We start from the raw sequence: 15,864 nt of genomic DNA, 5'->3' as shown, positions 1-15,864 counted from the left end.
ATGAACAGTTTAAAAGATATAGAGGAAGACCTAAAAGCGGACTGGGTACAGGTACCCAAGTCTAAAAATAGCTTTTGGGGGCATTTTTTAATATGCTTTTGAACCAAAAGGACATTTTATGACAGAAAGGCCCTTCCACCTCATTGGGCCCTTCGTTATTAGCACCGTTGCCAAGTAGAGCTGCTCCTCCTCAGAGGGACCTGGAAGTTTGGTCCCCGGATATTCACGTGACTGTGGGTCTGCGTTCTGTATTTCCTAGTTCCGACTTTTAATTGGCATTGGACCTCGTTGCATCAAAAATAATGCAAGAAGGCAGTTCAGAGAATATGGTTATTTCGTAAATCGGCGAGAAAAGAAAACTCAGAGCTATAAAGTTCTGAATATAACTCTGCAATAACGTTTCAATGTAAGTATTATATGAAAATTCAACTGATTTTAGTCCTAGGTAATTGTTATTTTTTATCGGTTTCTGTTTTTATTCTAAAGTGAAAGTAAATTTTGAGTTTTGTTGGACTACATTCATCAAATTTTAGTTTGCTATAAAACAACAGCCTAACGTGTTCTTTGGCAAAGACAACACGTGCTTATATGAATTAACATCTATTGATTGCCATTAAATGGATGCACTACCAGGGCCATGCTGCTCTCTATCGCTAGATATGTGATGTGGGTAAAATTCGAAAATTTTGCAAATTGCTACTTTATCAGAATTTGCAGAAAAAGTCTTCAGCGCCCCAAAAACTTGATGGTGAGAAGATTGACATTGGCATTGGAAAAAGTGACTTGCAACCTTAGGAAATTGAAAATATACCCAATGTAATTGTTTTTGAAAACTCCAGAAGATACCATGTGAGATGAAATTCCTAAAAGAATAAACACCTAATGAAATCGGGATTTTCTTATGGAAATGCAACCAGATATAAACAATAATTACAATAATGACTTGATTTTCACAGTCATTAATATGATCACAGTTGCCACAAAGGTAGAAAGAAAAGTTAAAAGAATAGCTAGAATTATCTTCTATACACTTAAACCAAAATGACCTGGATTGTTTATACTCATAAAAAAGGAATGCAGGACATGGCCTGGATCCTTTCCTCAATTTTTTAATGTTAATATTTGTTTTACACTATGCTCAGGGGCGTGGTGGGAATTTTTTAAGGGCTAGGAAAATCAAGTTTTTAGGGGCTTGCCATTTTGATACTGATTGTTTCTTGATATGTTGATGTGTCAGAATCGAGTGTCGCAGAGGCAGCCAATATATGCCTCTGTCACAATTCAAGCATACAATAGATGCCCATATATCAGCAGAAAATTTATAATATATCCAAAACTCATCTGCTAACAAAATATGAAGCTTATGCAGGACCCTTTTTTGTCAATCCTTTTAACATAATTTTTCTGAAAATTTCATCAAACCTTCCATGCTAATTTTTTTACCCTTTAAAAGTCTTCTTTATGGGTACATCTAGTCTTTTTTCTTTGATGCTTTAAAGCTTAGTATTTTTTCGGTTGTGAAACAGTTTTGTCTATGCAGTTTCACTAAATTTATTTATGATAGCATATTTTCCTACTAGATTTAGAATCACATAATGTCTATGAATACAAAATGTGTTATACCAGGAGGGGCTATGGGAGGCTGATCAATAAGCTAACAAAAGATTAGATACTCCCGCAAAAATTAATGTAATGCTCTTTGGTTTCAGATCTCCCATCTTCTCTTTGCACAAATACTTAAATGACACTATACAAAAATGTTAATTTTCTGACTGCACCCCCTAATCAATTATAATTTTTAACCCCGAGACCACCTATCTGATGTATTTCATATCAATTCCTGCATGCAGTTTAAGTTTCAACAACATTTGTTATGTAAGCTGCCAAAATTTGTGTGAAGATTCAGTATTACTGGTGAATCAATCCACTTAGGGTGAATATAAGTTTTACAAACAAATGTAGGGGAAATTGAAATATGTTTCTGAAAGTGGTAACTGAATTCCATGCTTAAATCAAAACATAAAGGATATTCAAGCAGTTATTCTACTCTACAATTCTCATAGCTAAATCAAGTGTGCTTTGTTAAGTAATAGAGCAAATGCAATCCAGCTAGAGGCAAAGGATCACATAGCATGGACAGAAGAAAGTTTGAAGATTTTTCTCAAGGAAAAAAGCGCTGTTGCACCAAAGACGCCTGTTGATAGAAACGTCCCATTCCATTGTTTATTTTATAGGTGCGGGATTTTCCCAGCATTGTTTAGGCCTAGTCATAGGTTACTCATTCTTCACCCATGTTGTTGTTTGAACCATTGCGTAGTTTTCTGTCGTTTTGCATACTTTTGATTTAGATATGTTTACATTGCGTAGCACCATTCGGCCTAGCCCTTCCTTTGGGTTCGTGTCAGATGTCTTCAATTGCTGTTCTGATTGGTTTATTTTACATGGCGAAAAAATTCGCAGCGAAAAAGTAGGAATGGTTTCTACTTTTTCGCAGCGAATTATTCGCTGCGAATTCGCTGCGAATTTTCTAATCTCCACTTCTGCGCATATTTTTCGCGCATTCGCGGCGAAAAATTCGCTTCGCACGAAAAAATTCGTCTCGTGTAAATCAGGCTTTAGCGTCCTGTTCAAGTCTTTGATATTCAAGTCATTGATACTCTTTGTAGCAAAAGAGATCCTGTTTACTTGGCAGCTTTTTAGACCAATTGAAAAATTTGTTGATAGAAACTATTAAAAAGTGAGTTCAAAGAAAAGATTTCTTTGAAAAACCAAAATGCAATTCTTCCATTTGTGATGTAACACCATTTGTCCAAGCAAACTTTGGACTCCAGGGACTAAAGAAGGAACTGAAATGACCCAAATTTATTTCAATTTTTACACTAGAAATGGATTTTTTAGTTCCTCCCTTAGGCAGTTGGAAGACTTTTAATGCCCAATACCTGAAATTAAAAAGTATTGTTCTGCTATGCTAATGGCTTTATATAAAAGAATAGCAGTTATCAGCAGCATCAGCATGAAGGAAAAATGGGTTAGGGCTCAGTTCCGAGCAAATGCTGTAGAACAAAGTTCTAAGTTGGGCATTCCTTCATATACATATATAAGGTGGCCTGTGTTCCAGACCCCTAACTTGAAAGGCTAATATAAGGGACACAATACAACCTTTCTGTATTACAAAAGCTCAATACGGATGTATTTTAAAAATATTGTTCTATTTTGAATAGCACTGAAAAAAGTGACCTATTCAAACACAGTAGATATTTCATATTTCAAATCCGAAGTGTCCTCATCTGAAGTCGAGTTTACTTTTTATATATGACATGTTTTATATGACATATGGGCAAAATGATAAATGGGTCGCTAAAGCTGGCTCCAGAAAATCTCCTTATATATTATTCATTTTAGGTTGTGAGGAAAACCAAGAGGAAAAAAGTAATTAAAAATAATCTGAAATCAAATCATGCAAATTTGCAGTTGCAACTTTGGGATGTTCAACCAGGAGTAATGTCATTTAAAGTGGAGAAAATGAAAATATTTATGATTTATCAGCAAAAAACCACAAAGGTTACAACATGGATGCAAAAAGACATCACCCATGTATCTAAGTAATCTGTTACATTATTCAATCCAGAACTGGCTAATACTGAACCCTGGGCATTGAAATCACTAAAAACTGTTCACTGCCAATTTTTATTTACCAAAATACCACTAAATTTGAGAAAGATTACCAAAATATCAATAGAGGAAAAGGCATATACTGCAATACCGTCAACCTCAAAGACCCCCCCCCCCCCTACTTTAGTATCTATCATTTGTCTTTAAACATAATGTTCTCTGGTGAGGATACATCATTGTAAATGTTTTTGTGAAACTCTAATAATAGATTTCTTTAGGGCTAGCCAGCTGTAGAAATCAGATGGTACATATCTGAAAATGTTGATTTTTCTCTAAACACAGTTAAATATTTTTGTGAGATAGTTAACTCTTTTAAGCCAATGTTTATTTTCCAAAATTTTAATTGCTTTTACACTTTGGGATCAGTTTGGAATCAGCAGGGGCAGACACTTGGTAAAATATTGCGAGGCAAGCCTATTGTTTTGATAAGATGACATCACATTTTCCCATTGTTTTAGAACAAAAGACCATGGTCCTTCAAAATATTGGGGGGCAACCATCCTCTGGCTCCCAGGTGTCTGCAACTGATTGCAAGTGAACATCTTTAAATTTGATATAAGTAATATCTAACAAAACACTGCTTTATGTTGATGCTTGATATGGAACTATGAAGTCTTACTTAGAACCCCTTCCATTAACCTCCTTTTTTGCATCCCGAATTCTTGGTGGAACAGGCTCTGTTGTCTGAAGCAAGAATACCTTTGACAAGAGCAAGCCTTGACAATGCGAATGAGCCTTTGCTCTTTGTATTTTTATCATGTTTTAGTATGGTTTCTAGTCCTTTTTACATAGCCAACTTTTGTGATCTATTTTTGATCTATTTTTGACTTATTGTTCAAACATTCAAACAACAGGTATCATTGACACACCTAGTTGAGAACAATTGAATTCCAGACAGTAGATGGACCAAATTCGACTTTCTCTCTGTATAGGGCAAACAAAGACATGAAAATTGGCCAAGGAAAAATGGCTAGAAACCATAATACTAAAACAGGATAGAAATGTAAGAGCAGCAGCTTATTTGCCTCATCACAGCTTGCTCTTGTCAAATGTGGTCTTGTTTTGGACAACAGAGCCTGTTCCATCAAGAAATGGGATGTGAAGAAGGCATTTTATCAGAAAATTCTAAGTTGGACTATTTTAGTTCTGTTATTTTATTTTGATATAAGAATATATTGAAGAGATTAAGTGCCACAGGCCCACAGTTCTTCTTGAAAAGAATGGAGACACCATTGTGACAAAGATCCAGTTAGGCTATCAATGATGAGCCGACCTGTATTACTTGATTAAACATGAATGATAAATTTGTTTTTTATTAATAAATCTATTCAGAAAAAATTATATTCTTCCTTAGCAACAAAAGGATTAAGCATGGTAATCCAGAAACTGCTTGTCATTCTATGGTCATCCATATTGGCAACAGCAACAAAAGATAATATAATCTGTCCAGATGGTAAATCCATGTGTGGTGATTCTGAAACCTGTTGCCAAATGAAATCAGGGGATTATGGCTGTTGCCCACTTCCAAATGCAGTGTGCTGTACAGATAATGTTCATTGTTGTCCCTCTGGGTATACTTGCAATTTAGAAACAGTGTCTTGTGACAGGCAAGGTCATAAAATGCCACTTTTTGACCAAATATCTGCCAAGCCAGTATCACATCAAATCAATAAAGGCAATCTTGTTCAAGTTTTGGGTTTGAGTAGAGTTATGTGTCCTGATCACTCTTCATATTGCCAAGATGGCAACACCTGCTGTAAGACAGAGACTGGCACATACGCATGTTGTCCATTGCCTTCTGCAGTTTGTTGCCCTGATCACATTCATTGCTGTCCAAATGGATATTCATGTTCAGAAGGATTTTGTCAAAAGGGAAATAATTTTGTTTTAATGAAGAGAAAGATTAATGCCATTAAGGCTTTTGAAGAAAAGACTGAGTCTTGTGATCATGGCCATGGACATTGTCAGCCGGATGAAACTTGCTGTCCAATGAAAGAAGGAGAGTTTGGTTGTTGCCCAATGACGGATGCTGTCTGCTGTTCTGACAAGGAACATTGTTGTCCCCATGGTTTTAAATGTAATGATTTTGAATCGAGGTGCACTGCAAATGGAATTTCCATTCCATATCTACCAAAGATTAAACCAAAGAAAACATCCACCATCATCAAACTTCACAGCTTGACAGAACTCAGTTTAAATGAAGGAAATACAGTTTTCTGTCCTGATCATATCACACAGTGCCCTGAAAATTTCAGTTGTTGCAAAGACATTTTTGGATTGTGGGAGTGCTGTCCTTTTCCAAATGCTACATGTTGCAATGACCACAGGCACTGCTGCCCATATGGCACAGTATGTCATATATTAAATATGACTTGCATTAAGAAAGATTCTGGTTTATCTATACCCTGGGTATCTAAACAAAGGGCTAAAAGACCAGTTCCATACACAACCACATGCCCAGATATGACCACATGCCCTACTGGTTACACTTGCTGCCTACTCTCAACAGGAATGTATGGTTGTTGCCCATATCAAAATGCAGTTTGCTGTTCAGACAAAAGTCATTGCTGCCCCCAAGGTACAACATGTGACATTGCTCATGGTGTGTGCTTGCAAGAAACCATGGCTAGTCTTCAACTGACATTAAATAAATTTCTAATTGACATGAAACCTGACAGTCATAAAATTTGTCCAGATCACAAGTCATTTTGTCATGCTGGAAGCACTTGCTGTCAACTTTCTGGTGGGACTTATGGTTGCTGCCCATACAAAGATGCTGTTTGTTGTGAGGATAAAGAACATTGCTGCCCACATGGAATGACTTGTGATACACAAAGAGGAAGGTGTCTTAAAAAATACGTGGTCGCCCTAATGAAGAGGAAATTACCTAGTTTCAGCAAAAGTTTGCCATCCAAAGTTTCTTGTAAAGATGGCTCGTCATGTCCATCTGGATATACTTGCTGCAAACTGTCCGCTGGTGGTTATGGTTGCTGTCCATATAAAGAAGCAGTTTGTTGCAGCGATGGGAAACATTGTTGTCCACACGGAACAACTTGCAATGTTGCTGGAGGCACATGTGATGGTGGAATGAAGTCAATGGCAATTTCAGAAATTACAAAGAGCGTGAAAGATGTAAGTTGTCCTGATGGAAGCTCATGTCCATCTGGATATACTTGCTGCAAACTGTCCGCTGGTGGTTATGGTTGCTGTCCATATGAAGAAGCAGTTTGTTGTAGCGATGGGAAACATTGCTGTCCACACGGAACAACTTGTAATGTTGCTGCTGGCACATGTGATGGTGGAATGAAGTCAATGGCAATTTCAGAAATTACAAAGAGCGTGAAAGATGTAAGTTGTCCTGATGGAAGCTCATGTCCATCTGGATATACTTGCTGCAAACTGTCCGCTGGTGGTTATGGTTGCTGTCCATATGAAGAAGCAGTTTGTTGTAGCGATGGGAAACATTGCTGTCCACACGGAACAACTTGCAATGTTGCTGCTGGCACATGTGATGGTGGAATGAAGTCAATGGCAATTTCCGAGATTGCAAAAAGCGTTAAAGATGTAAGTTGTCCTGATGGAAGCTCATGTCCATCTGGATATACTTGCTGCAAACTGTCCGCTGGTGGTTATGGTTGCTGTCCATATGAAGAAGCAGTTTGTTGTAGCGATGGGAAACATTGCTGTCCACACGGAACAACTTGCAATGTTGCTGCTGGCACATGTGATGGTGGAATGAAGTCAATGGCAATTTCCGAGATTGCAAAAAGCGTTAAAGATGTAAGTTGTCCTGATGGAAGCTCATGTCCATCTGGATATACTTGCTGCAAACTGTCCGCTGGTGGTTATGGTTGCTGTCCATATGAAGAAGCAGTTTGTTGCAGCGATGGGAAACATTGCTGTCCACACGGAACAACTTGCAATGTTGCTGGAGGCACATGTGATGGTGGAATGAAGTCAATGGCAATTTCCGAGATTGCAAAAAGCGTTAAAGATGTAAGTTGTCCTGATGGAAGCTCATGTCCATCTGGATATACTTGCTGCAAACTGTCCGCTGGTGGTTATGGTTGCTGTCCATATGAAGAAGCAGTTTGTTGTAGCGATGGGAAACATTGCTGTCCACACGGAACAACTTGCAATGTTGCTGGAGGCACATGTGATGGTGGAATGAAGTCAATGGCAATTTCAGAAATTACAAAGAGCGTGAAAGATGTAAGTTGTCCTGATGGAAGCTCATGTCCATCTGGATATACTTGCTGCAAACTGTCCGCTGGTGGTTTTGGTTGCTGTCCATATGAAGAAGCAGTTTGTTGTAGCGATGGGAAACATTGCTGTCCACACGGAACAACTTGCAATGTTGCTGCTGGCACATGTGATGGTGGAATGAAGTCAATGGCAATTTCAGAAATTACAAAGAGCGTGAAAGATGTAAGTTGTCCTGATGGAAGCTCATGTCCATCTGGATATACTTGCTGCAAACTGTCCGCTGGTGGTTATGGTTGCTGTCCATATGAAGAAGCAGTTTGTTGTAGCGATGGGAAACATTGCTGTCCACACGGAACAACTTGCAATGTTGCTGCTGGCACATGTGATGGTGGAATGAAGTCAATGGCAATTTCAGAAATTACAAAGAGCGTGAAAGATGTAAGTTGTCCTGATGGAAGCTCATGTCCATCTGGATATACTTGCTGCAAACTGTCCGCTGGTGGTTATGGTTGCTGTCCATATGAAGAAGCAGTTTGTTGTAGCGATGGGAAACATTGCTGTCCACACGGAACAACTTGCAATGTTGCTGGAGGCACATGTGATGGTGGAATGAAGTCAATGGCAATTTCCGAGATTGCAAAAAGCGTTAAAGATGTAAGTTGTCCTGATGGAAGCTCATGTCCATCTGGATATACTTGCTGCAAACTGTCCGGTGGTGGTTATGGTTGCTGTCCATATGAAGAAGCAGTTTGTTGCAGCGATGGGAAACATTGCTGTCCACACGGAACAACTTGCAATGTTGCTGGAGGCACATGTGATGGTGGAATGAAGTCAATGGCAATTTCAGAAATTACAAAGAGCGTGAAAGATGTAAGTTGTCCTGATGGAAGCTCATGTCCATCTGGATATACTTGCTGCAAACTGTCCGCTGGTGGTTATGGTTGCTGTCCATATGAAGAAGCAGTTTGTTGTAGCGATGGGAAACATTGCTGTCCACACGGAACAACTTGCAATGTTGCTGGAGGCACATGTGATGGTGGAATGAAGTCAATGGCAATTTCCGAGATTGCAAAAAGCGTTAAAGATGTAAGTTGTCCTGATGGAAGCTCATGTCCATCTGGATATACTTGCTGCAAACTGTCCGCTGGTGGTTATGGTTGCTGTCCATATGAAGAAGCAGTTTGTTGTAGCGATGGGAAACATTGCTGTCCACACGGAACAACTTGCAATGTTGCTGGAGGCACATGTGATGGTGGAATGAAGTCAATGGCAATTTCCGAGATTGCAAAAAGCGTTAAAGATGTAAGTTGTCCTGATGGAAGCTCATGTCCATCTGGATATACTTGCTGCAAACTGTCCGCTGGTGGTTATGGTTGCTGTCCATATGAAGAAGCAGTTTGTTGTAGCGATGGGAAACATTGCTGTCCACACGGAACAACTTGCAATGTTGCTGGAGGCACATGTGATGGTGGAATGAAGTCAATGGCAATTTCCGAGATTGCAAAAAGCGTTAAAGATGTAAGTTGTCCTGATGGAAGCTCATGTCCATCTGGATATACTTGCTGCAAACTGTCCGCTGGTGGTCATGGTTGCTGTCCATATGAAGAAGCAGTTTGTTGCAGCGATGGGAAACATTGCTGTCCACACGGAACAACTTGCAATGTTGCTGGAGGCACATGTGATGGTGGAATGAAGTCAATGGCAATTTCCGAGATTGCAAAAAGCGTTAAAGATGTAAGTTGTCCTGATGGAAGCTCATGTCCATCTGGATATACTTGCTGCAAACTGTCCGCTGGTGGTTATGGTTGCTGTCCATATGAAGAAGCAGTTTGTTGTAGCGATGGGAAACATTGCTGTCCACACGGAACAACTTGCAATGTTGCTGGAGGCACATGTGATGGTGGAATGAAGTCAATGGCAATTTCAGAAATTACAAAGAGCGTGAAAGATGTAAGTTGTCCTGATGGAAGCTCATGTCCATCTGGATATACTTGCTGCAAACTGTCCGCTGGTGGTTATGGTTGCTGTCCATATGAAGAAGCAGTTTGTTGTAGCGATGGGAAACATTGCTGTCCACACGGAACAACTTGCAATGTTGCTGGAGGCACATGTGATGGTGGAATGAAGTCAATGGCAATTTCAGAAATTACAAAGAGCGTGAAAGATGTAAGTTGTCCTGATGGAAGCTCATGTCCATCTGGATATACTTGCTGCAAACTGTCCGCTGGTGGTTATGGTTGCTGTCCATATGAAGAAGCAGTTTGTTGTAGCGATGGGAAACATTGCTGTCCACACGGAACAACTTGCAATGTTGCTGGAGGCACATGTGATGGTGGAATGAAGTCAATGGCAATTTCAGAAATTACAAAGAGCGTGAAAGATGTAAGTTGTCCTGATGGAAGCTCATGTCCATCTGGATATACTTGCTGCAAACTGTCCGCTGGTGGTTATGGTTGCTGTCCATATGAAGAAGCAGTTTGTTGTAGCGATGGGAAACATTGCTGTCCACACGGAACAACTTGCAATGTTGCTGGAGGCACATGTGATGGTGGAATGAAGTCAATGGCAATTTCAGAAATTACAAAGAGCGTGAAAGATGTAAGTTGTCCTGATGGAAGCTCATGTCCATCTGGATATACTTGCTGCAAACTGTCCGCTGGTGGTTATGGTTGCTGTCCATATGAAGAAGCAGTTTGTTGTAGCGATGGGAAACATTGTTGTCCACACGGAACAACTTGCAATGTTGCTGGAGGCACATGTGATGGTGGAATGAAGTCAATGGCAATTTCAGAAATTACAAAGAGCGTTAAAGATGTAAGTTGTCCTGATGGAAGCTCATGTCCATCTGGATATACTTGCTGCAAACTGTCCGCTGGTGGTTATGGTTGCTGTCCATATGAAGAAGCAGTTTGTTGTAGCGATGGGAAACATTGCTGTCCACACGGAACAACTTGCAATGTTGCTGGAGGCACATGTGATGGTGGAATGAAGTCAATGGCAATTTCAGAAATTACAAAGAGCGTGAAAGATGTAAGTTGTCCTGATGGAAGCTCATGTCCATCTGGATATACTTGCTGCAAACTGTCCGCTGGTGGTTATGGTTGCTGTCCATATGAAGAAGCAGTTTGTTGTAGCGATGGGAAACATTGCTGTCCACACGGAACAACTTGCAATGTTGCTGGAGGCACATGTGATGGTGGAATGAAGTCAATGGCAATTTCAGAAATTACAAAGAGCGTGAAAGATGTAAGTTGTCCTGATGGAAGCTCATGTCCATCTGGATATACTTGCTGCAAACTGTCCGCTGGTGGTTATGGTTGCTGTCCATATGAAGAAGCAGTTTGTTGTAGCGATGGGAAACATTGCTGTCCACACGGAACAACTTGCAATGTTGCTGGAGGCACATGTGATGGTGGAATGAAGTCAATGGCAATTTCAGAAATTACAAAGAGCGTGAAAGATGTAAGTTGTCCTGATGGAAGCTCATGTCCATCTGGATATACTTGCTGCAAACTGTCCGCTGGTGGTTATGGTTGCTGTCCATATGAAGAAGCAGTTTGTTGTAGCGATGGGAAACATTGCTGTCCACACGGAACAACTTGCAATGTTGCTGGAGGCACATGTGATGGTGGAATGAAGTCAATGGCAATTTCAGAAATTACAAAGAGCGTGAAAGATGTAAGTTGTCCTGATGGAAGCTCATGTCCATCTGGATATACTTGCTGCAAACTGTCCGCTGGTGGTTATGGTTGCTGTCCATATGAAGAAGCAGTTTGTTGTAGCGATGGGAAACATTGCTGTCCACACGGAACAACGTGCAATGTTGCTGCTGGCACATGTGATGGGGGAATGAAGTCTATGGCAGTTTCAACAGTTTTCAAGAGTGTTAAAATTTCCTTTCCGCTCTCTTCAGGTTATGGGGATGTTGTTTGCCCTGACGGTCTTAGCTCTTGCCCTGATGGATATACATGCTGTAAATTGAGTTCAGGTGAATATGGATGTTGCCCTTTCTTATCAGCCGTCTGTTGTAGTGATGGTCAACATTGCTGTCCGAAGGGTACGAGATGTGATCTTTCAACACAGACTTGTATTGGTAAAAGTCTATTCGTAAGGATGAAGAAAAAGGTGACTGCTGTTAAGACAGAGAACATTGTCCTTATGAGATGCCCTGATGAATTAAGCTCCTGCCCTCGAGGCTTTTCTTGCTGTAAACTTTCAAGTGGTGACTATGGGTGTTGTCCATATCGGAATGCAGTGTGTTGCCAAGACAAAGAACATTGCTGTCCTCTTGGAATGTCATGTGATTTGAAATCTGGACACTGTATTGCTCGCAATGATATTGTTTCTTTGCAAAAAAATGTTGCTGCTGCAAGTGTTCGTAGTGTTGTATGTCCGGACCGGAAACATCAATGTCCGGACGTATATACCTGCTGTCTTGTAGGGGACGATAAATATGGTTGTTGCCCGTACCAACATGCGGTTTGTTGTTCTGACAAAAAGCATTGTTGCCCAAGTGGATTCACATGTGGTGCGCAAGGTAGGTGATGATTTTATTTCGGATGTAGCATAAGCCTTCTTTCCATCAGGAAACACTTTATTTTGTTTGATCAAAAGCAAAATGGCTTTCTAAATTCATTACACGGCCCAGAAGATGCTCCTTGTTGTCAAAATATGCTGTTTGTTGCAAAGGAAGCGAAGGACAAATTATTGTTTACTTTTTTGGTGATTTGTCTCGTAATGCGCTTAGGCGACTCATTTTAGCTAAGATTTGTAACTTTTTTCCCCTGCCTGTCATGCTTCTGCTGTTGCCGAGAAGGATGTTAAGAAGAGGCTTGCAAAGTAAAAGGTTTGCAGTTTGTTTTCTACCAGGTTTGAATTTAAGCCAATATTTGACAAATTTTGTGTTTGGGGTACTTTCAGTAGAAGCAAGTCAGATTTCGAAAAGTAAAGTTATGATTGATTACGTTTGCATACCATGGTTTATAAATTTTCTCGGATAGGTTACTGCACCCGGGGACCAGTCATAATAAAGGCTCATGCTCATTCACCTTTGTCTCGGCATGAAAGTCTTGAATCGGTCAATGACGATGACATCATGTGCCCAGATAACGAAACAATCTGTTTGGAAGGGACCAGCTGCTGCCTAACGCAGGATAAGAAAACCTTCAGTTGCTGTCCAATTGAAAAGGCAGTTTGCTGCGATGACCATATTCATTGTTGCCCAAGCGGCTGGCATTGTGACATCGAGCAAGGTAATGAAATTCTTTGCAATAAATCGAATCGCAGTTGCATTCTTGTTCGAAATTTTCGAAGGGTTCTGGATGCAAGCAGCTCAGATTTCAATTTTCTCTTTAGCCTACTATCTAGAATTTTCAATTTCTATCTTGAATTAAATTTGGTAAATGTTGGAGTTTTAAATTAAATTTTCAGATTTACCCAAAATTCTGATGGGCTGATTTTCCGTCTCCTTGGCAGTAGTGAAGTAACAGCGATAGGCTTGTTTTTTAACACCCTTTGATAGCTAAAAATATCGTTGTTTGGGCTTTCATGAGGCACGGCAAATGGCTAGTTTGCACTCCTCAAAAGCTTGCCCAACACCCTCTTTCATTCTTTCATATAGAACAATTTTGAGAAAACCGTCCAGTATTCAATTTTTATAGGTTTATTATAATGTTTTCTTTATTTTGATTGACTGTTATATAAAACTGGTTTATTGTGTCTTTATTGTTGCACATTTTTTCATCGCAGGAACTTGCCGAAAAGGGAGTAAGGGCTTTACGAATAGCCCATTGCTGAAGAAAATCCCTGGAAGGAAGATAAAACGTAAGTAGTTATGTACGTCTCTTATAACTTTTGTTACCTTATATTGTATGAAGTTATAATACCACTCCATAAGAGCAAGCATATGTCTTTCTTTCGTGATTGCATGTTAACAAGATGAACTAAAGAACCTTATCTTGTCTTGATGTTAAAAAACCCCTCCAGACTTCAAAATATTATACGAGTACGAATGAAAATTATTTGAACGTTTGTTTCTTTACACACGGGTGAGAAAATTGGTCATTTTTACATTTCCTAATCCCGGGGTGCCGTGGAGGGGGTGGGGTGCTCAGCCCTCTTTTTAAATTTCAGGGAGATTTTAAGAGAGCTCAGCCTACCTTAACAAGCCAGGCTGAGCATGACCCCAATATGTTTGGTTGGGCGAATTCCTTACTTGGCAAAGTAAACTAACTTTTATAATGCTATTTATTTCCCATCAGTGGGAAATGTTTATTAGCCTGTTAGAGTCGGTGAATAGTTTGAATGATTTCGTATTCGCAACAGAGAATTTTACCACAAATGCGAGTATGAAGGGGTGGTCGTCTTGTATGTGGCTTTTAGACGTTGGCTACAGTCCGACGCCACTTGGTAGCTATTTAGGAAGGCACCCCTGCCATAATGCTGCTCCTGTTTTTGCAATAGGTACACCTGCAGGTCATTTAATTAATTTTCGTCTTCCTTGCAGGTCAATCAACGAAAGATACAAACATACATTACATCAAATTCCCTTAGATACAGCTTATATTGTAGCGCTTCCTCAAGTAGGTATGCGCGAAAAAAGACTTTTATGACAACCTAGAATTAATAGTTAAGTAATTTTGATTTGATATAAATTTGTAGCAGTCCGTTAAGCAAAAAATGTTTAATGTTACAGTATTAGGATGGTATAATCTGTGCCTTACCAGAAGCTAAATGATCAGCGAATTAACCATTGTACTCTTCGTTTTTCACCCTCTTATTTTTGAAGGTTAAAACTGTCCACTTGGTAGTAAATTAATCAATCAATCTGTGATCCTATTTAGGCCTAAAACTGAGTTTTCGGTCTCTTAAACCTTATAGTCTCTTACATTACAGTGCATGATCCAAATAGCGTATTCCAATGGATAAGAATGAGTAAGGTTATCTCGTGTATTCAAAAAGCATCGATTCTTTTTCCTTTTTTCAATGTTACATTGTTTTAATTCAAATAAAGCAATATTTTTCTTCGGACTTTTCACCCCGTTATTATTCCTTCGATTAGGTGCCTATTACTAAATCTCATGTTAAGCCTTAGGAAATGGCCTTTGCAGTAACCAGCAGCCAGTATTCTAAAGTATCAGAATTTTTCACCTAGAACATAAGTTGGTTAATATTTTGTGATAATGTTGTGGACTGCCGTTGTACTATTTTTTTTGGAACCTGTTAAGAAAAAGAATTTAATTCTGATAGATCTTGATATATGCATTTTTTAAATTGTTTTTTATGCTTGGAATATGTCGAATTGTGTCTGATCATAAACGTAGCTGTTTACCTGCCGAAATTAAAGGTTTATAAAAAATAGTCTGTCGAATTTTCAAAATGTACGTCTCCATTTCATAGAAAATATTTTAGACAAAACAAAACCATGCTCTCATAAGAGATACACGTGGACAATGTAGAGCTCTTTTCAAAACATCTGATCGGATCCAGATGGCAACACATCTAGACTGGTACAGATCAGATTTAGATACTGTTTGAATCAGGGTAATCCCCAACGAAATCCTTGACGTCAGATTTTTTCGAAAAACCAGACCCTAAGACCCTAGGACTCCCGGACCCCTTGGTTCCTTAAGTACTGAATGCAAGCCACTACATACTGTTTACCTAATTGAACGGGGGCTACTCTGCTTGAACAGAAGAGTTGTACAGGCATACTTCAGAGACCCACAGGTATCCCTCGGTCTAGCAACATCATGTTTTGATTTCGTGACATTCAGTCCATAGGTTTCTACGAGACATGGATGAAGAAGAAGAAATAACGGTTTTAGTCTAACGGGAGATAACGGGAGAGTTTTAGTCTTCTGTCCTTTCCAGAGAAAAAGAAAACAGACGATGTCTGTGAAAAGGAGGTAAAAACTTCCCTGGAAAATAGGCCTACGTTTCGCTGTTTTTCACACGTTTATGTAAATAAAGGAAAGGTCACAATAG

At 39.5% G+C, this 15,864-nt stretch overlaps 1 protein-coding gene across 1 annotated transcript; it reads left to right on the top strand.

The window, feature by feature from the left end:
• The first annotated feature begins 233 nt into the window (after nt 1-233).
• On the top strand, nt 234-15,237 carry LOC135682857 (uncharacterized). Its single transcript, XM_065197933.2, has 5 exons — nt 234-406; nt 5,027-12,415; nt 12,879-13,130; nt 13,627-13,701; nt 14,384-15,237. The coding sequence occupies exons 2-5, from the start codon at nt 5,044-5,046 to the stop codon at nt 14,428-14,430; spliced, it is 7,746 nt and encodes a 2,581-aa protein (XP_065054005.2). The 5' UTR covers nt 234-406; nt 5,027-5,043; the 3' UTR covers nt 14,431-15,237.
• The last annotated feature ends 627 nt before the right edge of the window (nt 15,238-15,864 follow it).

This window comes from Rhopilema esculentum, chromosome 16 (assembly GCF_057945365.1).
Source record: "Rhopilema esculentum isolate cy_ngs chromosome 16, ASM5794536v1, whole genome shotgun sequence".
Lineage (NCBI taxonomy): Eukaryota > Metazoa > Cnidaria > Scyphozoa > Rhizostomeae > Rhizostomatidae > Rhopilema > Rhopilema esculentum.
Note: the sequence above shows the minus strand (reverse complement) of the source record. Positions and strands in the feature narration are given on the sequence as shown.